Below are 26,643 nucleotides of genomic sequence, written 5' to 3'. Positions count from 1 at the left end.
GCCAGATATCTACAAGGGTGAGGGTGGCACATCCTGAAGGCCCCGGCACCTTACCCAGAGCCGGATCAGGAGAAGTTTAGCTTCGATGTACCATAGGCAGGGGTCCTGAATATTTCGCTCACTTTTTGTTCCCCGAAGTTTCTAGCCGCTGTGTTTTCAGAAGAAAAGACCTTCGTTGAAGCTCAAGTTTGGTTGTACAGAATAACTATTTCATAAATAAGGTTTCGGACCAAAAGTTTTGAACCGAAGCCCATATATATATAGGAGTTAGTCGCAATAAACTTCAATCGCTCAATATACTGCCAAATTGAAATGTCAAATAAATGCCACAACCTTCAATCAAGAACCGTCGATATTTGAATGTGTATACAAAACTACCGTGACCTACCGCCGACGACTTCAACCAAAAGATCAGTCAGAGATTAGTAATTGGCTTTGTGTGAGAGATTCTGCCAAACAAAGGCAATTAACTTCAAGGGCCTAATATGAGAGTCAGTGCCCACGAAGAGATCCAACCCCTATGGAGAAATAAATGATGTGATTGGTATCGCGACATCATAGATCCCTCCTCAAAAGCTTGATATGTCATGGCATTTTATTTCTTTCGCGTTCTAGGCTGCATGCAATTTGATAGGAGGCCAAAGATATTTGTACATCGCTTTTCTAGTATCTCAGAAACATGACCAATCATTGAAGTCAATGCGCCGTTTTTGTTTCCGAATTTCTCAAAAATCCAGTGGGGTTTTGGAAAGAGGTGTGCGCCTTCAGTTTCTTGAGAGTTGAGAAAGCGAACCCAAAGCGTTTCTCCTTTAGCCATCTTCGGTAGGCGTTTACGGCGCCGAACTGAGGACCAACTGAAAGATCCGCGAATATAGCTTGTATCGATTCAGAGGTTGCACAACGATTATCATTATTAATAGGCAGCAGGGTTATAGGGAGCAAAGCGGCGAATCGTCGTAGCGTCGGAATCAGGGTACATGATACGCGAGGTCTTGGAGAAAACATTAGAGAGAGTAAGATATCATGATAATTGATTATATCCGAGCGGTCTTGCCTGTGCGGTATACGACTTCTAAATTTTCAAAATTAAGATCTTCAGTAAAGAAATATCGCTATTTTTTGCCCTCTTGAAAACCAAGGCTCCATTCATAAAGATTCACTTTCAATTCTCAAGCTTGAGAAAAATATTTCTAAAGAAGGGTTGCCTAGTGAACGTTTATTATGGCGATCTCTCAATGGTTAAACTCAATAGTGAGCAGCCTACGATTTTGTTTCTGACGATTTTTCAAGACTATGGTGGGTGAGAGGTAGGCAAGACAGGGGAAGAACATGCGACCATGAAAAAAGTTTTGAGTTTCTGAGAAATCTGCAGCGCTAAGGACCGAAAAGGCTTTAACGAGAGAGGTTCCAATCTGTCGGGCACGGTTCGCGCATGCAAATCCAATGATACAAAGTTTATAGGTGGGGTCTGGTGGGGCGACATCGCTAGAAAGCTAACTCCGTTCAACACGGCACGCTTCCCCTGAGGTTTCTCTCGGAATATATCCACAATATGGAAGAAGATGTCTTTCACGAAACACTTAATACCCAATAACTGTTTGAAAATTTAGGCATTCTTGGATTAGCTGATGATGACTGAGACCTAGAGCTATGTCCTGAGGCCTAGAGCTATGTTCTGAGGTTAGAAATTTGTTGCATTTCGCGCTTAAGCCTATGTCTGTACTGGACTGTACTTGTCTCGTACTAGGAACTTAGAGAATCAAACCCTCGAAAACTAGATTTCGCCCACTCGGACTGAAGACTCCCACGCATACCATTTGGAATCGATTGGCTCTGCCGACCCGCTCGAATAGCCGAAGGAGGACCCTTTTTCCAGACTTTGGGTTCGAAAAACGGCACACGACTGACCGGGCTCGGCTCTATCATGGAGCATTTACAGACGAGTTACGTTTCTATGGATATAGCTACCCGTTATCATTTTGAAACCCTCCAAGTATCGATGTCGAGTTGCAATATCAACCAACTCGGCGGCACAGCTACAACTCGGACAAGAAGAAGCATCGAAGGCACAGGCCAATCGGCGTAGGACGGGAATTCTCTTAGATAGTAGTCTTTAAATTTTCAGCCAGCTCAAGCTTGTCTAAAACCGATAGCTCCTGATACGGAATTTTGTCCAAGCTCAATCGAGGCATGGGACAGGGCTTGGCCACGGCCGCATCATGTGTACATCATATTAACAGCAAACATCCTAAACTTTAAATGCTGACCTATTGATACCAAAGCTATATGATCATCGCTGTTCTAGCCAGGGCCACAGCAATACATTTAACTTGAGAAGAACTATATAGTAACGAAGTAGTGGGTCTCTGACTACAAATTAATCTGGCTAGTCCATGCTTGAAAATGGTAGGGATTCACGGTTGTTGTGTTGTGCAGGTGGAGAGCTGCCCTCGACCGTTTCCAACCTAACAAATATTGTCAACGATCTTCAGAAAAACCGTCGTCTAACCGTATATCGTAAGTGATAGTACTTGTCCCTAATACCTGGCCTAATACTTGGCCTTTTGCTTAGACCACATATAATATTTCGGCCTTGAGTTGCAATTACATAATTGAGGATTCATTGGTCTCATTGCCAGAAGGATTCGTCGCTTTCAAGTGTTCGAGGCCTGTCTTAACCAGTGCATGTCCGTATAACCGCGGTTGACGAAATTTTCGAGCTATTTTCCCCGGTGTTTGATGTTGGGTTTTCGTCGCATCGATTGGAAATCAGGCAAAGCATACACAATTATGGGCCAGCTGGGAGTATATCTTCCAGAAGATAAGAGAAGCACTCGCTTCATTGCTTGTTTGCTCCATACATGTTAAATTCCAAAACCGGGCTTCATTGAGCCGAAGTACCCTGTAAAGCGCCAGAGATGTTGCGGGTTTCATACGCGTCCCTCAAAAGATTAAATTGAGATCAAAAAAGGAACTACTCTACAAAATGTCTTCGACCGAGGTGTGAATTCGTGAAGGGGGTGTACAAACAAGTAGGCACAAGACGGTTAACGGTTCAGGGCCTTATGCCTCGGTATTTACAATTTCTTCATTTCCAAAAAAAATCGTCTTGCAGAAACTACAAGGTTCATTGATGCATCGACAGTTTCGACTAGGATTCGGGGAGCAAATATCCGCAGAACTCAACTTTCATCCGCAAAAATTGCTACCCAGAGCCGTTATACTTCGACGAGTCGATCTTCGCCTTCAGATCGGAAAGGATGGTGCATAAGTTTATATACTGAGAAATCTTAACCCCTTTTTCAGAATATCTCGAAGAAATATTCAAGCAAATTCGAAATTTCGGTTCCTGCAGCATCGTCGTATTTTAACGACAGCATTGGGCGAAGAACTGGGTGCTGAGGGGCGAAGTCGAAGAAACCCCTTCAACACACATGTCTACATAATTTACCTTGTCGTCTTGCATACGTACAGTTGACAACGAGGCAAAGATAACGGTGCAGCGGGCACTTTTGCCAAATGAAATTTCCAGACCAACGGCGACTTATGCAAGTTGAGACGGGATTCGTACCTGCATCGCCCAACTGGCTACTGCCAAAAAGAATTTCCAGCGCCTCTGAACACCCGAGAAACGAAGAAGAAAAAGGATGCATATTCCGGTACCGGGTTATTGTTGATGCAGGCCCGATATGAGAGAGAGGAAAAGTTTGGTAACTGGCGGGTATGTGGACTCCGGTACCAGAAAGAGTGTGGTCCATGCGTATGCATCTTATTCTGGTACTTCACAGGCTGATTTCTCTGTCAAAACTCCTTAACGTGCAGCCACTTATCACCTCTCGTCTTAATATGCCGCATCATATGAATGTCTTATGTTTCTTGTCCATTCGCAGAGCGCGGGAATGAACGGCCGTCCCTTTCCTCTTAAATTGTTAATCTGCCAGCTTTCCTTTCTTCCATTGAGAAGGCACAAGGCCGAAATCGACGGTTGAATTCCATGCATCATATAACCTTTTCTAACATTAAAGTGACTGTACACCCACCATCTGGTTTACGATATAACACATCCCCATCAATTGATGATCTTACTTTCGAGTTGTTTCAACCTTCCGACAACAACGTTCGTATAAAATGGTTGGTTTACCATTTTTCCGGGAAACAAGTCCCACTTCTCACTCTGAGAGGCGTCGCGGCACACAGCGCCCGTTGCCGGATCCAATTGAAAATCAGCCAGCCGCAAAAGCTGACTCCACAACTTGCTGCTTATCAGCAACGCCCTCTCGAAATTAAAGCTTCCCCCCACAGACCGCTGCCGCAGTGGAAGAACAGTCTGAGGCTTTGAAGTAACCCTATTGCGGAGCAAATTGCGAGAAAACCCCACGCTGTTTCGGTTGATTTCACCACATCCCGTGACTCCTGAGAATACATACCTGGACGACGAAGCGAGATTTTTATGTTGGGCGCTTCGAAGTACGGTTCGTACTCGTCAAGCCACGCGGTATGCAGGCTTCGATTTTTATTGTATGTGCCAGGGACTAATATCAAAGCGGCACGAAGCTTATATTTTTTCGTATTCTATGTATTTTCCTCGATTGAGAATGTGTATGTGCAGAATCGTCATACGATATTCCGAAAAACAACACTCGGTGATCCCATGCATTCTGATTTTTAAATTAACAAAAGACAAAATGTGGCAAGCCATTCGGTCCCAACTTTTGACGCCAGAAAGCAGAGGGACAAAGACGCAAAATACTTGCCTCTGAAAGGCAATTATCATGAGGAGCTTTCACCAGGCGCAGTCTCATCGGTATACTTGTTCAACATGCCTCCCATCCTCGCACCTTCTTTCTCCGTACCGTCGGCCTTATCAAACAATTGGTTGCCCCCAACTTCTCGCTCCCCGGTATTCATCGTACCCGATGCGGCTTGAATGGCGTTTGACCCTTGGAACTTGAGTTCATCGTAGACTTTCCTCGCGTGATCAACCTTGAAACGAGGTATTAGCTCGGGTAGTTGTCCAATATCTGTTGGTTTCATGATTATATCGTCACGATGAGGGTTATATCGAAAGTGGAATTATAACGTTATCGTCACGAACAACATACAAGACTCTTATCCCTTCCAGTATTAAGATGATGTGCGTCCTTGGAATCTCCAGGATTGTTTTGCTTCGTACGCATCCAGTCTCCACTTAAGGGTTTATCGGAATTTGCTGGACCGTTAAGGTGGGAGGCACCGCCCTGTACAGAAGTCACCGGTCGATTGTGTGAGGACGAAGACATTGTGATATATTGTAGGCTTTCGTCGTAGCGTTCTAAGAATGTAAGATGTCTTTTTCTCAAGTAATTGGTATTGGATTGAATGAGCGTGGAATACGTACCTACTTGGTGAATTTGAATTTATATTCTTTTACTGAGAGGTTTACCTACATATTGCCTTCATATGACGTAAAGATAGACCCTATAGAGATCATCGACAGTTTGTGTTGTAGGTGTCGATTTCACCAACGATTTCGCTTCCCGATTCAGTCTGATTACTTGATTCGGAAGAAGGCTGATTGAAATCGGTCTTTGGCTGTTGGATACCGGCATCCTGTGGTACCTCATGGAATGTTGTGTAACGTCACAGCTTACATGGGTAAGAAGATCTAACCTCTGAATCGAATACCGAATCCGACGACCAGGTTCGAGAGTTTGGGTATTGTATTCCCAGGGAACACTAACTCTTATATTGGCGGAAAACCGAAGACTAGAACTTATAGAGCTTTTTGGATAGGCCGGTTCATCATAAATGATTGAGGGTTCATTAATTATATCAAACTATATTCTTTCAGTTGAGGCTGTCCAACTGGGATGCTCCAAGAAACCTTCGGGCCTAAATTCGGGTGCTATTCAAATGTGTTTCTTCGTATATTATCGGGCCCGAAATAATTGTAGTTTTCACGAGCCTCGCTTACATGGATTTAGCGGGTGCATACCTACCCCATATATAGCGGTGAGTATGAACCAAAAAAAAATAACGTTATAGAACACCGACATTTGTCGTGTTTTTCGCGTGTCGGTGTAATATTCCTGCCGAATCATCGATATTTACCTCGGCTCCCCGCAATCTCGGCAAACCCGTATGCCATCTTCAGCTCTATTAGGGCATTGAATGCAAGGGATGGAACTGTTGCTTATGTCACCGACTTTTATCACAAGCAATCTTGAAGCTGAAGCGATATAGATATCTGGGGTAGCTAGTTTAGTTATTTTAGAAGAACCGGCCAACTATTTATACGGTCTGTCGCCATCAATCGATGGCACCATATTTGCGGCAGAGACCCTGGTTTGGCTTCCCAGCTTCTTCGGACTATCACACGAACAACGCACGGCAGCACATAACACCAGTATTCACATCAATATCGAGTGATTGGTAGAGAACATCGGGTGCAATGGCAGAAGCAAATAATTCCCAATACTTCGTGATCGGGGCAGACCATTCTATGTTCACCCAAAAGTAACGCTCCAAAGTAATACCATATATACCTGTCCAACGAGTTTCTAATATCGATTTTTCCTTCTTAGAGTCCGAGCCTATCTGCGCAACAACTCTATCCCATTCCAGGATGTTGCGTCGGATGTCAAGCTTTTTAGAACCACCATTCTACCTAACGCACCTTACCCTCTAATTCCAAATCTCATCGTCGTTGATAAGGACACCAAGAAGTACTGCGTCATCCAAGACAGTAAGAACATCATTCAGTATATCCAGCAAACACATGGATTGGCAATGATGAAAGGGACGAAAAGGGCTTTTGCGGATATGCTCCTTGAGATGGTCTTAGATGATTTCTTCTTTCTACATGTCGTTAATTGGAGGTAGGAGTTGATAACTCCAGTCAGACCAAATTGCATATCATAGTTTTAGTGCTGATTAACAACTATATTTAGATGGGCCCACCCCTCTCAGCAAAAATATCTCGAATATACATTCGGTGACGGAAGCCAGCCCTATGAGGCCTCTATAAAACTTGGAGCGAAATTATTGGCCATAATTAAAGGCCCGACGCCGAAATTAGGATTAACGGAGAAGACTGCGACGGCCTTCCGCAACCAATTAGCTTCATTCCTGGAACTTCTGACGGCCCATCTGGATACTTACCAGTTCTTACTTGGTAATGAGCCTACTATCGCAGATTACTCCTTGTACGGCCATTTTACAGCAGGTTTACTAAGGGATCCGGCGCCGTATGAATGGTTGGCGAGTAATTACCCTGTTGTTCAAGCTTATGCACAACGCGTTGGAGGGACTTCTATTCGATGGGGTAGCAAGAACTTGGTTACTGTCCAGGTGGAAGGGGATAAATTGATCTCGTGTGAAAACACGATGGGGAAGAACCATGGTGGCAAGGATGTAGAGAAGTCCGACGAGATCCCGGAGACAACGACGAAATTTGCGGCTTTGCTGTTGAAAGATTATCTTACCGTCTTTATGCCGACTGTTAAGGCAACACTTGAGTTTTTGAGGAAAGAAGGCAAAAATGAAGTCTTGATTCCAAGGGCGCTGAAACCGGAGTATTCGATTGAATTTACCATTCATGACAAGGACGGAACACCGTTGAAGGAGAAGAGAGTGGTGTCTACGCATTGTGTGTGGATGCTTCAGAGGATTTTGGGTTCTGTATATAGAATAGAGCAAAGATCTGAGGTGGATAAGTGGCTGAGTGAAGTTGGATGCCTGAACGAGTGGAAAGAAGCTGTGGCAATGTTGGAGGAGAGTGGCTGGAGAGTTGATATGACTAGAAAGGGCATCCTGGCTAAGAGGAAGATTGATTCGCCCAAGCTCTAGTTTATGGTTTGACTAGTGTCTTTTCTCCCTTAACTTATAGCGTTCAAATTTTTTTATATGTGAAATATGGATCCGTAATACTAGGTCTCCCGGTTTGATTCTTGGATACTCGCTAGCTTCTCTACAATGTCCCTCGATCTCGGCGTCAGCGTTCGAACGTAGCTTACAGACTAGACCCGACGAATCGTTCCCCAGGCCGGGCTGTTGTAACTTGTGTGTTGCGCTGCCGTAGCCTTGGCCGGTGCACAGTTATGATGTCATGGCTTTGTAACATCACTCGAAATTTAGCAGCAGCAAATGGCATATGATCTGGAAGCCAGATCCAATAGAATAACCTCTTCGATTCCTGTACATCTCCACTTTCCCTCTAACAAATAATTGTTTCTTACTGTGCCGGACTGGCAGAATCTGATTTTCAATATCTGTTTTTAAAATTAAAATTTCTGGTATTCGATTCGAATAACGGCTTCTCGTTTACGTACCTGCAAGCGACATGATAAAAGTTGCTTTGACATTAGCACTTTGCTGTGCTCATATATCATCCTCAACTTTTACACTAACGGGTGCCAACTTTTAGCATCTCTCTAGCTTGTCATTTTACTACCCCAGCCAGCATGGGGAAAGCTGCTGCTTCCAATCCGAGCCTGAGCCTGAGAAGTAGCATCAATTCAAATGCATCCAGTCTTCCTGAGAAATCTAAGGAAAAATTGATAGAAGAATTGCCCTTGCCTCCAGAACCAAATACTTTATCATCGACTCTATCCAAGTCAGCGTCTTTACCATCATTTACTATACTTGGTTCAAAACATCATCCCGATCCTATCAAAAACTTCTTCGGTTTATCAACACCGGCCTTCTCCCTTGCATTTTCGATCTACACTCTCTTCGCCTTCCCGGAGTGGTCCATAAGATGGTGGATATCTGGAGTCCCGCTTCTCTGCTTCTTAATCCTCTACGGAGCTTCCATATCTAGGCTCCCAAACACTCATCCTACGCAAAGGCTACCTCATGTCGTCGTAATATTACTCGTCTATCTCATTTTCTCAACATCATGGCTGGCTCACTATGCCCTCACAATACTGATATGGCCCTTTGTCGCCCTCCTGGCAACTGCAAATTTCACATCCCTACAAGCCATCACTCATCGGTCGATGCGATGTCTAGGGCGGGACATGCATTGCTTTCAAAACAAGATTGCTTGCTTTGGCCTCCCTGCCCTTGATATCGACGTCCAAGCGAATGGTATGATGGTTATTGAAGGTCTTACATTCACGGTCAGCACTTTTACTCTCGAAGCTCATAGTATCGAGGTCGTCCTGAAGATCGATGACGGCCTAGAAATCTGTTTACGCACCGAAAAGGTTATAGCAAGACTGGGTCGCCGCGTGGAGATCGGTGACGTCTATGTCACTCTCAAAACTGAGATGGATACCGGTCCAGGTAGCACATTTGCTATAAGACGCGCGAACACCTTCGATACGATAAAAGACTCCAAACGTCCCGAACAGCTGCAACCCGAATCACTCGTTGATACTATCGAAAAAGTCAAAGACGTCACCGATACTCAATATCTTGACGAAGACGAGTCATACGCTATTCGAGAGTACTCCAAACGGCTTAACCATATTTACGAGAATACTGCTATACATACCGCACAGAGACGGCTCCTCGCCCTCGCAGACGACAAGTATTCTCATTTGACTGTTAAAGAGAAAAAGGCCATGATTGCGTCGGAACTTCAAGCGGCCGCCTCGGTTACACATCCGCCAACGTGGTCTATCGCCGTTTCTCAGCTGAAGGCTCGCACACCAGCCTGGATACACGAATTTAACAACCGGTTTCCGGTCGTTCAGCGTACTATGCTTAATGTGATTGCTCACCTACACCCAGTCAAATGTAATGGTGTAATCGGAAACCTTACCGGGCTCTTCGCCTCCGGAATGCTTGAGCAGGCTGTATTCAGGCACTACAAGAACGAAAACAAGGAAATATCAAAACTAGCATCACGAGTCCAGACATGGCTTGAGACAGGCAACTTTGTGGTCCAGGTTAGCAAGATCAACGGAGTTGCTCAAGTGCCTAGCACTGTTAGCTATGATATCCTTGCATCAATTAAGACGAGTACTGTTCAAGTTTTTAAAGTACTTGTTGCGCCGGAGATTTCAGACCCATTACTGGACGAAGATGACGCTATTAGTGTGGAGTCAGCAGCGAGTAATGTGTCGAATAGTTCGGGGAAGTCCGGAGTGTCCTTCACTATTAAGGATAAAGCAGGTATCAAACAAGAAGAGAATAAGGGTATTAGTGAAGTTGCAAGGATTAATGGAGTATCAGGAACCGTCGAGGTCCCAAGCATGCTACTCCCTCATCACGAATATCTATTCCCTCCCCCGCCAGCATCGAAAGGAAACGGTGGCAGGACTTTGGCAAAAGTTGAAGAGGACATTCCAGTTTTTGGAGAAGAAGACGATCGATTAGAGGAAGATGTGCTAGTCGACGACTTTGATGGTAGGAAGATAGCGGCGGGTGTGACAAATTCCGAAGGAAAAGATGAAGTTTATGTCATTGCGGCTGTTTTGGCGAGTCTTCCTGCGCAATTTAACAGCACGACTTTACATTTCGCAACGGCATTGCTGAAGGCTAGTAAGTTGATTGAGATTGAGAAGGGAGTTCCCTTCCTTGGGAAAGATAATTACAATGTAATGGATGGTGAAGAAGACGAGGGAAGTAGCGCGACGGCAACTCCTACACAACCAAGAAACCTTTCGAGGATGGGGACTAAGATTAACAAGGTAATGAAGAGGACATTTACTGGAGCAGTAGACGATGCTTGGATTGCTAAGTTACTAGGGAGGCTAGTGTTGAAGTTAGAGGGATTGAGAGGTGAGGTAGGATATAAAATGCCCATTGCGGTGGATTTAGGACCGAGAAGGCTGCAAGGACTGGGGCAAAAGGGGACTGCGGTGGATTATGGGTTATCTGGAAAGCAAGAAGTTAGAGAGCTATGGCCGAATGATAACCCGTTTAGGGGGTTTGGGTTGAAATATAAAACCATGCAGAAATCATGCATCATCTGATTTTAGATACAATGAAAATTAATCATACCTTATTCATAAGGGTGTTCAAGGACCGGCGTGTCTTGGGTGATGTAGTCCTCGAACCTCTCATCGAATAGTACGGGGGCGGCCATGGATGAATTTGAATGAGGAGGAACCCAAACTCAAAATACAATGAATAGCTGTGTTGGACCGCAGCTCAATAGCACACATACACTGGATTTAATACATTTGTGGCTAACGGTATAAGGCAAATACAAGGTTCAGCAAAGATTTGTAGGATAGACGCAAGTCTCTATAAGCCTGTCACATGATATTTTTGGAGTTCAAAAGTCGGAAGATCTTTGATGTGGTTCGCATTATTAAGGTTCTAGCGGCTTCTCGCTCTCAACATCTTGGACCGCCACCGACCTCGAATGCAACCACCGAAATTTACTGGTTTCTCAACATGGGAACTACCAGGTATGATATTCCGTATTATCTTGCTAAGCTCAAATAGCACTTTTAGATATTCCTTTCTAGAATTGCCCACGAAAGTAAGTCAGGCGAGTATTTCGCATATTGTTTCCCTTTTTTGAGCTTAGGGAATATATCGAATAGCAGGGATGGCAGACTCAATGTAGCACTACCGGGTACCGGGATACGTTCGCATCGATATGTCTCTGGCTGGAATGTTTCATTTCCGAGTTTAGAAATGGGACCCAGGTTATCGGCGTACCTAGCCTAAGTTACCCCTAGGCAACCTTCTCAAATCCGTCCGATCTAGGGCTCCACAATCGTGTCGAGAGTTCAACATTTGATCTAATGATCCGTCGCCCAAGTTCGCATTTCGTATCGGATCAATCCTCCAGGGAATTCTGAGCTAACATATACCCCTCTTTTCGCCCTGACTAATCGATATTAATGTCCATGCACAAACAGCTTAAGGGAAAGTCGAATTAAGACCTCGGAGCCGCAACACTCCGATCTGTGGCATTTTTTCCGCCCCAAGGTGAGCCACGGGCTGGCCAAGACGGCGTGGCATTTAAGCGGGCCTCTTGTCAATTGCTTGTTTGTTCTCGACGCTAACGCCAGGGTCCATGCCGAGTTACCGGTAATGTGGATTCTCCAAAGATCCCCACAAAACACCTGGTAAATCTTGAAAAGTCTATGCTATTCGAGCTCGGACTTCCCCAAGAAACGTGGAGAACGGGGTTTCTTTTATTACCAGAATCAGTTGTGGGGGTTTCAATTGCGGAGAAATTTATTCCGTTACTCATGTTCGTTTCGCGGAAGCTCCTTTGCAGCTTTGTAACTGATTTTCCGACTCCGGGGTTCTCTGAAAAATAATGCGATCTAGCTAGCTGTGAAGCTTGAAGTCCGATTGCATAGTTGGCTGGTATATCGCGCGCATGGACTTACTACTGAACGCGAAAGATATAAAATGACAATGTTACGGACGAGGTTACGATTTCCTATCCCATGGCCATGGAATTCCACGCAAATTAATATTATAGTATTGCATAGTGAACTCCATTAATCTACCATGCATATCCCCTCATCAATTGCGCTTCTAGCTGCCTCCCTGGCTGCACTTGCGCCAACAGCGCATGGCAGCAGACTCTACGAAAGAGCATGCGCTCATGATAATTGTCTTAGAGCATTCCTCGGGGCAGGTACCAGTGCCTATAATCCCTTCTGTGCGACAATGACATTAGGAGATGTCCCGAATTTCGCGACGGATTGCCATGCGGATGCGACGAGGGTTGCGAGCGCCTGCGCCTGTCTTTATACGGCACCGCCTACTACTACGAAGACGACGATAACCACGACGACTACGACGACGACTACTCCTTCTTCAAGTAAGTTAATTCCTTTCGAAGAAAAAGCAACCATATATGCTAACCAAATCACAGCCGCAACCACGCCCTCCACCACAACCAGCACAATGACAACAACATCCGCTCCCTGCCATTGTACAGAATACTCCCAAATAGCACCAGCAGTATCCTCCTGCAAGGACATAACTTTAAAAAACATCCACGCCCCGAGGAGCAGCGCAATTATTCTTACAAAACTCCAGCAAGGATCTACGGTTACCTTTGCTGGCCTCACCAGTTTTGAATTCACGAATAGCTCTCAATTCCGTCCTATTCAGATTGCTGGGAATAATGTCACCATTAAGGGTGCTCCGGGGTCTATTATTGATGGGGGTGGGCAGATGTATTGGGATGGACTTGGGAATAACGGGGGTGTTCCAAAGTATATTCATCCCAAATCTTCATACTTTATAATTGAATCTACACAAAAGGTCTTACTAACATCCCCCCTTCTCAAGGCCCGGCCAATTCATGAAAGTTCAAATCACAAACCACTCTCTCTTCGCCGACTTCTACATCCAAAACATCCCCACCCACGGCATCAACGTTGCCGGCGTCCTAGACTCCACAATTCAAAACATCTTCATCAACAACTCCCTCGGCGATGCACCCAACGAACGCAGCAATGGCCTTTCAGCAGCACATAATTCCGATGGGTTTAACGTTGGAAATTCTGTCAATCTGTTGATACAGAATTGTACGGTTTGGAATCAAGATGACTGTGTGGTTGTATCGGATTCGACGAATATTACTGTTAGCAATGTGTTTTGTTCGGGGAGCCATGGGTTATCGATTGCGGGGGGTGGGTCGGGGAATGGGCATAATATTGCTAATGTTTTGTATGTTTCCTTTCGAATCTTTCCAATATATACTCTACCTGTGGGGAAATAGTTAACATACCCTGATATCACAGATTCACAGACTCCTACGTCACAAACTCCACAAACGGCCTGCGTATAAAAACCGACTTCAACGCAACCGGCAGCGTAGTCAACGTAACATTCCAAAATATCCAAGTCTCAAATGTTAAAGAATACGGTATTGTTATCAACCAGGACTACCTCAACGGCGGGCCGAGTGGTATTCCAACGAATGGTGTGTTGGTGAAGAATATCCAATTTAAGAATATATCGGGCTGGGCGGTGTCAAAGGCCAGGGATTATTATGTATTATGCGGCGATGGTAGTTGTCAGGGTATTACGTATGAGGATGTTAATATCACGGGAGGGGAGAAGTTGAGTACTTGTAATTACCCTTGGAGTGGATGTCCGGGACCTTAGAGGGGTTCCTTTGGTGATGACTATGATAAACTACAAAGCTAGGATGGATTTAGTATTTTGAAAATATCCTACAGTATAGACGAAATACATATTCATTAATTAATAGATACACCAATGAATTGAATTGATCCATCGATTAGAATATTTTGAGAAATGCATCATAAAGAAAAACTTGAATTGGTATCATATGTACATCTCCCTTTTCGCGCCAGGATATCATGCATGCAATGAAAGAAAACTAAAAAGCACAACGGTAAAAAAATAGGGTAGTCGTGCGTTCCTCATAACATTAAGCCTCTAGCTAAACAATCCTCCATTTAATGAGTTCAGTACATCCTCACTTTCGGCAATCTTCTCGATGAGAAAACGTCAAATTCTCGACTAGTGCCCGTAAATTCACTAATCTTGCCTGTAACAGGTGCCTTTGAATCTCCATAATACTTGATTCTGTATTTCCCTGGTTGAACGCTCTTAGGACCGTTTCCAATAATCCATTGGATTATAGCGCTACTAGTGCCCCAAAAGCCATCATCCCTTCTCCAATTGTAAATCAAATCCCAATCTTCGTCACTGCGAACTTGCGTCCAACTTCCATCTGGTTTTTGGAATTCAACTGCAGCATAGGTGTTTTCCAATCGAAGATTGTTCCGAGGATTGGCACCAATGAAAACTACGGTGACAGTATCTCCGACTCGGTGAGAAGCTGCAGCGTCTGTGGTGACCTGGCCGAAAGACTTGAAGATAGGAGGGTTGTCGTGCACGACCCCAGTAATGAAACTAAGGCTGCTATCAGAATTATCTGGTGGCGATGGGCCAGGGTCGATTGTTTGGGCATTGGCTGGAGAAAGGAATGGTAGGTATTTCAACGTCAGAGAGATATATGCATTTAGCGTATGGGGGCCGTATAGTGTCGATGCACCCTCGTATCGCTGGACGCTATATTCTTCCTCAGTCGTGATGTAATGAGTATACGAGTTTGCTGGTCCACCAAGGACAACGATTGGGTTGCTACCACTTGGAATAACACTAGTGGATGCCTTGGCTACAGCTTCTTTCCATCTTCGGCCACCCATGGTGGTTGCTTCCCCCGGAGATATAATGGCGATGAACTGTCCGACACGTAGCATTTGGATATCTACGATGTTGGGAGTCCAATCATAAGGGAAATGCATTTCGCCAACATCGAGAAGGATCGGCTTAGGCCATTGACAAGCCTTCTGCTCCGGCCCAGGAGCTTTGAGTAGACCGGATACGACTTTCCACACAGGGTTGGCATCAGGTTCCCCAGAATCGCTTTGCGTAAAATCAAATGCCCCCGGTCCATCTGAAGTCCCTGCTGCAAATGAGTAGCCTAGAGCTGCAGGACACGTCCTGACAGTCGTGCCATTTGGGTGCTTAAACGAATAGCTGGAAAAGTCGACAAAAGTGTGAAATGACTTGACTGAGCTTCCCGTAATCGCAGTTCCTAATGTATCGAGTGAATGATACAGATCAAGAGCGCCTTGCGCCTGCCGTCGTCCAATCTCGTAACAACTTGATGCGCCATTATCCTTTACCCTAAACATCGGACCTCGACCGTGACATGGCTGGCTCTTACCCCCACAGGTGCTCTTATCGAACGTGCACAGCTGACCTTCATTCTCGGGGTTCTCGCAATATGCACCCTCCGTATTTGGCGTGGTATCGCCGACGCTAGCCTGAGAGAACCCTGCGACGAATCCGGAGTTACCAGCATCGAGACCCTTGATGCTTGTCTCGAAGAGGTAGGCGGCCACACCCTTGTTGTCGCCAGAAACGAGCGTGTTGTTCCCGAGCATCGACGTTCCATGGACAGAATACCATGTCAAAACACCGATATGTTTCTTGTCCGATGCCCTAGTGAAACGTAACATGGTAAGGGTCTTGTCCACGTCGGCGTTGTATTTTGCTCGCTCTTGGGCAGAATTGGCAAGATAGGCAGAAGGGCTTCGATTGATAGCTGCATTCTCGAGCTCTGTGCTCCCTGCAGTGAGATAGCCTTCTGCAAGCGATTCGTGAGCCCGCTTGATGGAGAGAATGGTACCATCTACTATTGCTCGATAACTCTGCTTGTCGAAACCTTTGCTAGTAACCTGTGGGAGAAGGTAGTTCATGAAAGCTCCAGGTCCAGCATGGGAGTGTGTACCCGTCAAGGCAACATTGCCTTGCTTATACACAGAGAAGCCACCTCCAAGAGCAGCGAGTCCTTTCAATACACCGTATCGGATTGCGGTATCGCCACAGGCAGTGTCGATAACTAAATATACAAATCGATCTGCTGGGTTGTCAACACTTCCAATGATGAAAGCCCGAGAGTAGAGTCTTTGTCGAAGACCTGTGCCAATTTGAGTTCCATTTGCATATCCCATGAAATTGATTTCGACGACGGGGCTACATCAAAAAAAAATAATAAATAAATCATTAGTTCTCAAACTCAGGCGTGGACTAGCATTGTCTGAAAGTATATATATTAAATAGTTGAGGATTGGAATTGAGAAACGTACCCAGTAATATCCGCCTTGCCAACACCGAGGAGATACTTTTGTCCGGTAACCTGTCGTTTAGTAATTTGAGCAGCTGGTACATTATGAAAGATATCTTGAAGAATGGAGCTAACAGGTGAATCCGAAGTCTTGAGCCTCAAGACATCCGGTTCGAATATGTGTTGGTCAAGATGAGACAGGTGCCACAGAAGGACTGTACCCAACAAGACCAAACACCCAGCGACCACAGTCCGCAGATTTAATGAAGTCGTAGGCTTCATATTGGGTAATCGTGAGCTTGCACGAAGCTACTGACTATAGGGAAAAGTTCAAAGCTTCAAAGCAGCCGGACTGGGTGGCGTATCTCTAGAAAAGGAGCAACAACCATCAGCATATCTGGCGAGCGACGTCCGCCTTTTATAATTTAATTAGAGATCCTATTCGAATGGGAATTTAAAATCCAAAAAATCCAAGGGGCCTTCACATCGTAACTATAGTGATCTGCGTTCTCCACGTCAGGACGGGGAAGCTAGGGTCGAGGTTAACTTTCTTTGTGTTATCCAATCAACGTAGAGGAACAGTGGAACGCGATGAGTTTAGTTAGTTATTAGGCCTGTCTGTCGACGAAACTTGTTGTCGACCTTGACCGAGCCTTGGGTCAAATCTCCGCCCAGATTAGGGACCCACCTTTTTCGTAACGCTGCATGGACCAGGCCGGTCGATAAGATCTTCAAGCGAGTCGATAGCTTCTCGTGATCAAGCTAGCTGCTGGTTCCAGCCTATTCTGACCAGCTGTATCGCGCAATTGATTGGATTTTATTGTCGGCGGTGGTATAACAATCTGCATGGTGTGGCACTCACTCCGCCAGTAAAACTAGGCTCTTAATTTCGATTACCAACAGGATTCAGACTAACAGAACAACAGAATCAACAAACACTTCTGCCCCAATCATGACATCAGGATTGCGGGCCGGCTACCCAAGATTCCGAGGTTGAGATAATTTAAGACATGTGTTTTAGTTTCTCTACTGCAGGAACGGCCTTTCTTTTCGTTCTCTTTTTATTCACTTGTTAAATCATTTTTTATAAATTTTTATCGTGGCGGGGCGCTCTTAGAATTATGACGTGCATATATGCATATGCGACTTGCAACCTGGGAAAGCTTTGAAAGAAAAATAAATTTATTTATCGGTCTAGCTGGCGATGGGCTCAGAATGTCTACGTTCTAGCTGCCTTGCCGGTTCATTATTAATTGTCTTTACTGTGTCAAATCCACCAGTGACATTCCTCCCGAAGGTGAACGAGACATCTCGACAAGGCAGCTATTCTCCATTCCACAACAATGTTGTTTCTGACCCCCCCTGTTCAACCACCCCTCGATTGTTGCTTGGGTATGTTGTTCTCCCCCGCACAAAAACTAACCAGCTACCCTTGTTTCCCGCTATCGATATCCAAAGCGATCCAAGGTAGCCACCTGCCAAATAGGGCCAGGGATTATATTCATGGGGCCACGAGGATACTTGGTAGGCCCACCTGCTCGACAGGGAATACGAGTGACAGCTCGCGTGACGCCTCTCGGAAGGTAGCGAGGGAGCTTGAGGATAGTGCTTGATCTGCCAGTACTTCTGTCTGTTTATCCTGCACATATTATTTGTTTGCGGGGTTTCGATATTCAAATCCGAGTTCCTTGCTTGAAGAGTGTCATGGAATCCGAGAATTGAGTAGAGATGACGGTTTAAAAGACGGTTTAAACCTCCAAGTTCGATACCAGACGCCGGGATTGCAATATCAAGTGGGATATAGATATGATTAGATCAACCAGGTTTGAATTCATAGTCGTAAACATGCTCGAATGTGTCGAGTCTGTTGTATTCGCACATACCGCAGGCTGTGTTGTGTCCAGGACCAGTCGGCTTTCAGCAAAACATTCAAACCAGTCTATACGAAATACAGATCTAGTTTCCGGTATTGGAAAATGAAACTCTTTTACTAGCATTTTATGATAGGCGCGACCTGCCTTAACAATATGCCCTCCTTGTGCATCTACTCAAGAATTAGCGTCCAACTAGAATTCACCACTCCCTATATTTGCAGAATTAAGCCTTCTTATCCTTGCAGCAAGTTTGCGCATGGTGTCAAGGGTTAGCTGACATATATTACGTGAGTCCCTCAGGTTAACCTAGTAGACGACGAAGAGGTTTGCTAACCATGGTAGAATCAACCTAGTCTCATGGTAAACTTCCAATGCTTAATTTAAAACAGAATATTCTTAATCTAGTTTGCGTTTCCCTAGATGTCTTAAAATCTTGAAATCACGTTAACTTCTTGTTAGGTAGGAGAGGTCGAGAGAAAAGGCTGCGTATATTTAAACAATACATGCTATAAAAGTCGCCGCTCCAAATGCTTGTCGCTAATGTCCAAACTTTTAACTAGACGCCCTTAGACAAGTGCATACGGACCCGGCAGCGTTCGAAGCTGAGATATATATGAGAGGGACGTCGTTATGTACCCTCGGGAAGCCTCGTATTCTAGCTACCCAACCAAGACCTTCCAACTTCGCTAACCGGGTAGCTCTTTCGGTGAGTTCTTTACTACTAGTAGATTGCATGCGACCGGATTCTTTGCAGGCTCTACGGTTCGCTTTGGAGAACCACTCTCTTTGATTGGCTTGAAAGCACAATCAAGTCCACTTAAGTCTAATTAATCCGGTGAAATCCCGCGAGGTAGTGTGAGATCGTATAGCTGCTGAATCTCCTCATCTAATACTTTCTTCGCCAGATGGAATACTTGACTATTTGATAATGTAGCTCGTAGCACATAATCCTCCCTACTCAAGCTACTCTCGATATCCGCCTGCCCCACGAGCCTTAGCCGTAGAAACCTTCCACTTGGAGAATCCAAAAATGCCCAGGCTTTCCTCTCTCTATCTAAGAATATCCGACCCCGCGATTTAGAAAAATCCGCTTCCATTCCGTATTGCGCACCGGGTCCCATAGTCATGAGGGTATTGCATTTTGCCGAGGGGATGTGAACGACGTTTCTGAGGGTTATTATACCGACTCCCTTATTCGTTTCGACGGGGAGTTCAACGGTACCCGCGCCGATTATCTCTAGACCTTCTTCTGTTCGGCCGTCGAACGATGTATAGGTTTTGAACCATGACAGGTGGTTTGCAACATGGACGTTGGACATGGTTGACCAGATCCAATCTGTGTTATAGGCACCGCCACTTGGGAGTTTGTGGCAAATGATGGGATTTCGGGTGGTTCTAGAAGAAATATATTGTTAGCGCATGTCTTGGGAATATTAATGTCATGAGGGGTTCCAAGGGACTGTTCCGCCCACTTACAAGACGTAATCATCGGCCCCATATCTCTCGTTATCTGTTACAGTCGACTCCGTTTCAGTCGTAGTTTCGGTATCGGACCCTGTACTAGTCTCTGAACTATCATCCTCAGTACTAGAACTAGTCCCTCGCCAAAATGCCGTTAGTTTTATCAGGATCTTCTTAGACTGAGAGTACTCTCGGGATGAAGGCCAGCCAGTACCTACCCACTATAACTAGCTTCACTCTCAAATATATCAAGTGATAGCTCTCCATTTCTAATCTTCCTTAGGAATCTTCGTCCCGCATAGCGATCATCCGCCCGGCGTATATCGAGCCCAACAAATCTTAAAAAGTGATATTCATCACCAAACTTTTTTTTCAACCACCGTTCCTCTTCCTCGGTGTACGGAGGTACCGTTGTGCTCAACTGTCGCTCGCGCTCCCGCGGACTTCTACTGTAATGAGGGGATGTCGCCATTTTTCTTCGGGCGAGAAAACGGATATGAAGAAACCTAACTGGTGCGAATTCTAGCTCGGGATATCCCTAATCCCTGAATACGGAGGCGACGACGGCGACGACGGCATCGAAGGTCTTTGGAATGTTGGGATTCGAAACGCGATCTTTTTGTTTTCGAAGAAGTGAAAGGAGCTGACTTGTGCAGCGCCACAGCTAAGCCGGTTTGAGTTGTCATGTGGGATGTCGCATATGTACCACTTCTGTGGCGTTTTGTAGACGGCGTAGACGGTTGTTTTAGAGTACCTGGCCATATATGTATATTGGTTTGTTGGATAACCTGTGAATTGGTTAAAATATCCCTTTTGACTATGCGAATTGAACCTTCGATGTGATAGGTCAACGAGAAAGTTTAAGAATACATTTAGAACATTCTATTCGATTTTCATCATGGTTTAAAATAGAGTGCATCGTTATAACGTTATAACTTGGCACGTCGATATAGTTCGTAAGACGAATTTGCCTCTGTAGTATGTAACATGAAAACTTCAGACAGAAGATAGATGCGTGGGAAATCTCAAGTTAATAGAAGAAATGATATTCATAATGACTGCTAATAACATCAACCCGACCCCGCCATGCATGTATCATCAAAGCTAGAAACATCAAATGCAGTTTGCAATAATGCGAAGAATATACAGGAATAAAATAATAATTGCCATCAACTACAGCCATTTGTGAGTTTAAGGCATTGATAGCATATTATAAAATTTAATAGACCCAGGCTTCAGGAACGCAGAGGCCACCGCAGTCAGCACCACCATTCTTAGGATCGCAGTTGTCCCTTGGGTCGTCGATGCAGACATCACCCTTGGTTTTGCATGGAAACCCAGCGAACCCACCACAGAACTGTTCAACAATACAAATACCAAGACAATCAACCGCAATGCCGCAAGGGCTCTTTGGATCATCGATACAAATCTCGCCCTTGTTGCATCTAAGACCCTGTAGGCCACCACACTTTCTTGGGCCAGCAGGAGTAGGGGATGGCGTTGCGGTAGTCTTAGTTTTAGTGGTAGTTGGGCATGGTGGCTTAGTGTATGGGAAGGGCTCTTCGCTGCAATAGCAGCCACCATATTTAATGCCACACTCGTTGACGGCATCGACGCAGATTGTTTGGCAAGGCTTCTTGGTTGTAGTCTTGGTGGGCTTCTGTGTGGCTGTTGGGCATGGGGGTGGAGTGAATGTTGGGGTTGGGAGACCAGGACAGGCAGGGTAGCAGCCACCGTAGCCCATACCGCAGGAGTTGATGTAGTCGGCACAGATTGTGAGGTCGCAAGTCGTAGTGGTCCTAGGAGTTGGGGTCTAGATGGTATTCACGGTTAATCGCAGCACTACTATGCAAGGGGCTTGTGTGGAATCTCATTTTATAACTTACAACTCTGGTGGTCACCCTCGTGATATATCCATCCTGAGGAAGAGCGGCAGCTAGAGCTGCGAAGGAAACAGTGATGAATGCACCCTTCATTTTGTCGACGGGGTCTGGGATAGTTGATTTTGTCAAGGACAAATTGTAAAATGAATATAAAATCTTTTGTGTAAATTTATCAACCGCAACTTGTAATTGTTCCGCAGGGTCGAATATTCGATTCTGAGAATGTGCGACTCGTCCGTTGGGATCGGTATATATGCGTATAAGTAATTTTATACTGGCCAGCTGGACGACTTCGGTATTTGCCTATCTGCTAGTAATCGGAAACCGGTAGGACATTCAGATCGAGCGAGGAAAGATCGACAATTATATACCGTCCGCCAAGTCACTACAATACTACCTCATGTGCGCAGGGTGTGCGGCTGCGCAGAGGGACAGCATATGAAATATGATCCATAGGGTCCCAGACGTTCCCCTTAGCTTCGCAGATCCAAACGCCAAGCTGAACGACGAAATCTTTTCCCTCATTGTGGTGTAAAAATCGAAAATTTGTAGTCAGAACTTCCTTTCGTTCAAAGTTGCATTCTGCTATTTTTGACATTTTGGGTCAAGGTCCCCCCCTTCGCTGTAATTTCGTCTAATTAGCCTGATGATGTCGTCGAACAGGGTCATATCAGAAGCTAATTCGTTGGAAAGCTTCGATGGGGGCTTCTGGGCAGACGATCGTGGTTGGTCGTACAGGTTACTTCCAACACAATTGGGGTATACACATGCGGACATGGCATTGGAATCCTGTCAACCGGGCTATCCTTCATGCGATTCAGTTAATCGGCTATCCAGGTAAACTTCAAGAAAAAAAAAATAAAAAATTTCATGAAGCGAGGGCTACTTCTTCACCCCCGGCCAAGAACAAGGGACAAGCTTCTTTTAGTCAACGCCTCTTCCGTCCTCTTAATCAGGCGAATTATTCCAGCGATGCAGAAGCTGAAGTTACCGCCAGAGCTGCATCGAGTACCCTGTACAACCGACGGGCCGACACGGCCGCCGGTTCTATAACATTAACAGGTCGAAGCTAGAACTCCGATAGATTACCTATCTTGCCCTACGCCAAGATGCAATTAGTATTATACATCCTCTTCACAATTCTCACGACGGGTATTTCGATAGGATAACGTTCTACGGAGGGCCGAGCGATTGACCTAAGCATCTTACTTAACAGCGGTTCTGTAACCAAGCTCTTGATGGTTGAGCTGGCTCTCGAGCCTAATTCTGGCTGGCAGGGAGGCTGCGTGCACGCATCTTGCCCCAGATCTTGGCCGACATCGTTGACCCACCCTCCCGAAAACGCACTGATATTTGGTTGGTTGGCTATTCCTAGTTCCCTGAACCTGCAGAATTAATGATTCTCAGACCATCCAGCAAGAGACCCTTGATAACTGCCTTCATGAAAAAAATGCTCCTCCCCGTCGGTACACTAAGCTTAATAATAATGCAGATACACATGGCAGTGAAAGATCAAGCTTAAGCATGAACTGGCCAAGACGCAACCTCAGAAATCCCTTCAATATTTCGGATGTGTTTGCTCTTCTCAAACGTCCATGTGCCATGAAACTGGTCGGTTGAAGATGTCAGCTTGTTCAGGTGGGGCGGAACTATTCGGAAATTTTCAAAAGCATTCGAACGCGAATCGAAGCTTGCAGGTCCTCGCCAAGGAAGCGAGAAGGGCTGAGAACGGTCACAATCGTTCACCCTCTGTCAAACGGCTAGACCAGGATTTTAAGATGTCAAATTCAATTCAAAGGTTATTCATATTGGGTTAATATCAACATGAATAAATTGTTATTCGGAGCTGGAGTATTGAAGGGTGGTATTCAGCCGCGCCAGACTTCCTTTCGCATGTTGAAACACACCGTTGTATTCCCCACAGAGAATGTCTGTGTAACAAGAGCGATGCTACATGCTAATAGGGCTGGAAAAATCTTATTCTTTCTCTAACAGTCAGATGCTCGTCATTCAGAAGTCCGATCCTAATTTCTGACGGCATAGATCCCCTAAATCCAACATGTGAACCCTAATTCTACTAAAGTGCAAAAATACTACCCAAAGACCTACATGTCTATGCAAGAAGCTTACCCCTCGATACAATCCTTCCCGTCCCCACAATAGTTTATAAAAATTTCCCGGGCGGAGGAATACAATAGATGATCTGCTCTACAGGGTTCATTGACTAGCCATTGCTGGCTTTTTGAATTTGCGGCTTAAGCCCACAATCCATGCAACATCGCGCATGCACCGAGCTTGGTACTTCTCGCGAATGTACCTGTACGTCGGAATATATTCCTCCGTTACGGCGGGTAAGCATAGATAGGGTTGGCTCTTTGAAAGGCATTTCAATAATTGTGGGGACGCCGGTGTCGATTTATAATTATAAGTCTCTATTAATGTTCTCTAACGGCCTCTCGGACCACGGTCGCAATTTCATTCGATAGGTAATCTTTGGATTCTACCGAGAAAGGGATGCGAAGCTCATGCTTCGTTATGAGAACCTTCCTAGCTTCCATGCGATTGACTGACATGGTTCAAAATACTATCTCCCTTGCAAAATAGGTTATGCCATTCCCCTCTTTTCCTTCGAAATTTTTTGACTAACCAACCCTTTTTAAGGTAGAAAATCCTAGCTGAGATTACGCTGCATCAAAGCTACGATACATAGTTCTTGTGGGGCCCTTGTTCCGAGCTCTATGCATTTTGCATTCCAATGTGAACCCCCCTTTTTTTTTTCCTTGCGAAGGCAGGATAGGAGATCCGAAAGCGAGATAGCTAAAGTGTATGGGCTGATTTTTTCTCCTGCGCTAGGATTACATGAGTCGATTGATTATTTGGAATATTAGGTGGTATCGGGTAGAGATATCGGATTTGGATGTTGGAGGTCAGGAGCTGGGTTTTACGCCTTTGCTAATAGTATGAGAGAGAGATTAGTGACTGAAGGTCAGGGCTGCGGTTTAGGTTGCATTTTTGCTTAGATACTGGTTGACCATAATCCCAAGATATCGAGGCGGATCAAAGGAGTTAAGATTACAATCTGTCATCATATGATCGAAGACGGAGTACTGCATTATCAGTCTGCTATACTGCTCCATCATAGTGCAGCCGTGCTAAAATGTCTACCCGGTGACTAGATGCACGCAGAAATTCTGTGCAGGCACAGGACCAATTAGATTATTCTCATTGACTTGTGCATAGCTTTCGTATTATCTCAGTCTGGGGTTTGTAACTACTAACGAGGCTCTGAAGGGCTCTATAGAGCTAATCCTGAAGAAAGCTAGAATATAGATTTCGGATATAACTAAGTTCCAAATAGTAGTTCTAAGGCAAAGCTCCTACGATACCCGATGCCAATTTATTTATCAAGTAGCTCTTGTATCACGATCAATTACTGAATTCTATAGCTCACACCTATCTACTGTCGGCCGAGGTCGTACTATAGCTGGTGTTCTAAAATTAATGCTTCAAATATATAAGACGTACTCAGTATGAAGAACTCCCTAACTAGATGTATTATGCGGCTCTCATGGCAGCTTGACGCGTCAGCGCTCCAAGGGTATAGCATTATATTTGTATACAAGCGGATCCACCACGATTTCTTGACTTATGCTTCAGAGCCTAAAATCAGTTTCAATGACTTGTACATTAGTTCCCTTAGTGCCCAAAGATGTCGGATCCGACAATGTAAACCGCAGGTTGAATCACCAATAGCTTAGGTTGCTAACTACCTCAGCATAGGTAGGCTAAACCTGCTTTTCCAAAAATATCCCAGAACAAAAAAAAAGTTTTACCAGATAAGAAATTAAATAGATGTCGTAACGAAATAAACAGCTGGATTCCCGGACCACGCAATCAGTTTGCATGTTTTGCTGTCATGAAATCCGCCTGATGCAGATAGCACATGGATGCAAGACATTTTGGTGTAAGTGATAGCTTAGAGTTCTAGAATACCGATGTTTGGCGGAGAACATGCAGGGTCTGGCCGACTGCCGAAGTATGCTCTCTGGCATGGCATGATAATGGTGACTCTGTAAAATTACAGTGTGTTTCTATTAATATTTTGACTAGCTAGAGATTTGTTTGTTAGTCAGGTCAGGTTGAAGTCTAGACAATACTCACCCCTAGACCAGCTCTTCAAGACAGCGAAACCATTGTGCTTATCCAAATGGCCAAATACAAGACGCATCACAGTCTGTGTCTATAATGCAGTTGACGCAGGAACACTCCAGATTTTGGAATAAGAATAACCGATAATTTACTTTCGAACTCGCACTAACTGTCTAATGCACGATATGCCAGTTGAATGATTAGATCTTTAGGCTAATTCATTCACAAATTCACTCGAGCTCGATATCGTCCTCGTCCACAATCTCTACTGTTGGAGACAAGCTTCTGCGTTGCGGCCACAACAGGGATCCTGGACTCGCCTAATTTGCCGTTTTGGAAAGTTTCCGACAAGCTGAGTTGCGAAATCAAAACACCACAAGTCGCATTGCCATGTTTCAAAACCTCTTGTGCTGCTCCGCCTCTTAACTTGACACGCCCTCGAGCTCTTATGGCTAGGCCAACATCATTTTTCACCGCTAAGCACGGCGAATCGCTCAGGAGAAAGGTATCGAAACGATGTTTCTCCCCCAATGGTTAGCTTCTGTACCTGATATGACCGACTCTCATGCTTTACCCTCTTCAATTTAAGAAAAATTTGCGAATAGTAGTCCCACACCCTTCTCGTTAAGGTCTCCGCGCAGAACGTCACCGAACCTGCCTCGTACGTACGATGTTTGAGCCTTCTCCGGCTCGGCCAGGATCGGTCGAGCTGGTTGCCGTCGTAGAAGCCCCTGTTATTGAGCTATCCAGCACA

At 45.1% G+C, this 26,643-nt stretch overlaps 7 protein-coding genes across 7 annotated transcripts; 3 read left to right on the top strand and 4 right to left on the bottom strand.

Moving 5' to 3' along the window:
- Positions 1-4,770: 4,770 nt before the first annotated feature.
- On the bottom strand, positions 4,771-5,279 carry DFL_007618 (uncharacterized protein; the record flags this gene model as incomplete). The annotated part of the gene is made up of 2 exons (XM_067637228.1): positions 4,771-4,983; positions 5,103-5,279. The coding sequence occupies 2 exons, from the start codon at positions 5,277-5,279 to the stop codon at positions 4,771-4,773; spliced, it is 390 nt and encodes a 129-aa protein (XP_067488766.1).
- Positions 5,280-6,430: 1,151 nt separating this feature from the next.
- On the top strand, positions 6,431-7,827 carry DFL_007617 (uncharacterized protein; the record flags this gene model as incomplete). Its single annotated transcript, XM_067637227.1, has 3 exons — positions 6,431-6,495; positions 6,564-6,857; positions 6,930-7,827. 3 exons carry the CDS (start codon positions 6,431-6,433, stop codon positions 7,825-7,827), a joined length of 1,257 nt encoding a protein of 418 aa, XP_067488765.1.
- Positions 7,828-8,441: 614 nt separating this feature from the next.
- Positions 8,442-10,904, top strand: DFL_007616 (uncharacterized protein; the record flags this gene model as incomplete). Its single annotated transcript, XM_067637226.1, has 1 exon — positions 8,442-10,904. One exon carries the CDS (start codon positions 8,442-8,444, stop codon positions 10,902-10,904), a length of 2,463 nt encoding a protein of 820 aa, XP_067488764.1.
- Positions 10,905-12,408: 1,504 nt separating this feature from the next.
- Positions 12,409-14,022, top strand: DFL_007615 (uncharacterized protein; the record flags this gene model as incomplete). Its single annotated transcript, XM_067637225.1, has 4 exons — positions 12,409-12,724; positions 12,779-13,124; positions 13,201-13,581; positions 13,656-14,022. 4 exons carry the CDS (start codon positions 12,409-12,411, stop codon positions 14,020-14,022), a joined length of 1,410 nt encoding a protein of 469 aa, XP_067488763.1.
- Positions 14,023-14,348: 326 nt separating this feature from the next.
- On the bottom strand, positions 14,349-16,804 carry DFL_007614 (uncharacterized protein; the record flags this gene model as incomplete). Its single annotated transcript, XM_067637224.1, has 3 exons — positions 14,349-16,431; positions 16,545-16,594; positions 16,658-16,804. 3 exons carry the CDS (start codon positions 16,802-16,804, stop codon positions 14,349-14,351), a joined length of 2,280 nt encoding a protein of 759 aa, XP_067488762.1.
- Positions 16,805-19,223: 2,419 nt separating this feature from the next.
- DFL_007613 (uncharacterized protein) lies at positions 19,224-20,329 on the bottom strand (the record flags this gene model as incomplete). The annotated part of the gene is made up of 3 exons (XM_067637223.1): positions 19,224-19,791; positions 19,873-19,989; positions 20,076-20,329. The coding sequence occupies 3 exons, from the start codon at positions 20,327-20,329 to the stop codon at positions 19,224-19,226; spliced, it is 939 nt and encodes a 312-aa protein (XP_067488761.1).
- Positions 20,330-21,076: 747 nt separating this feature from the next.
- On the bottom strand, positions 21,077-21,833 carry DFL_007612 (uncharacterized protein; the record flags this gene model as incomplete). The annotated part of the gene is made up of 2 exons (XM_067637222.1): positions 21,077-21,670; positions 21,744-21,833. 2 exons carry the CDS (start codon positions 21,831-21,833, stop codon positions 21,077-21,079), a joined length of 684 nt encoding a protein of 227 aa, XP_067488760.1.
- Positions 21,834-26,643: the final 4,810 nt, after the last annotated feature.

This window comes from Arthrobotrys flagrans (genome assembly GCF_004000055.1).
Source record: "Arthrobotrys flagrans strain CBS H-5679 chromosome Unknown unitig_8, whole genome shotgun sequence".
Taxonomy (NCBI): domain Eukaryota; kingdom Fungi; phylum Ascomycota; class Orbiliomycetes; order Orbiliales; family Orbiliaceae; genus Arthrobotrys; species Arthrobotrys flagrans.
The sequence above is the reverse complement of the archived record's forward strand: the minus strand, read 5'-3'. Positions and strand labels throughout refer to the sequence as shown.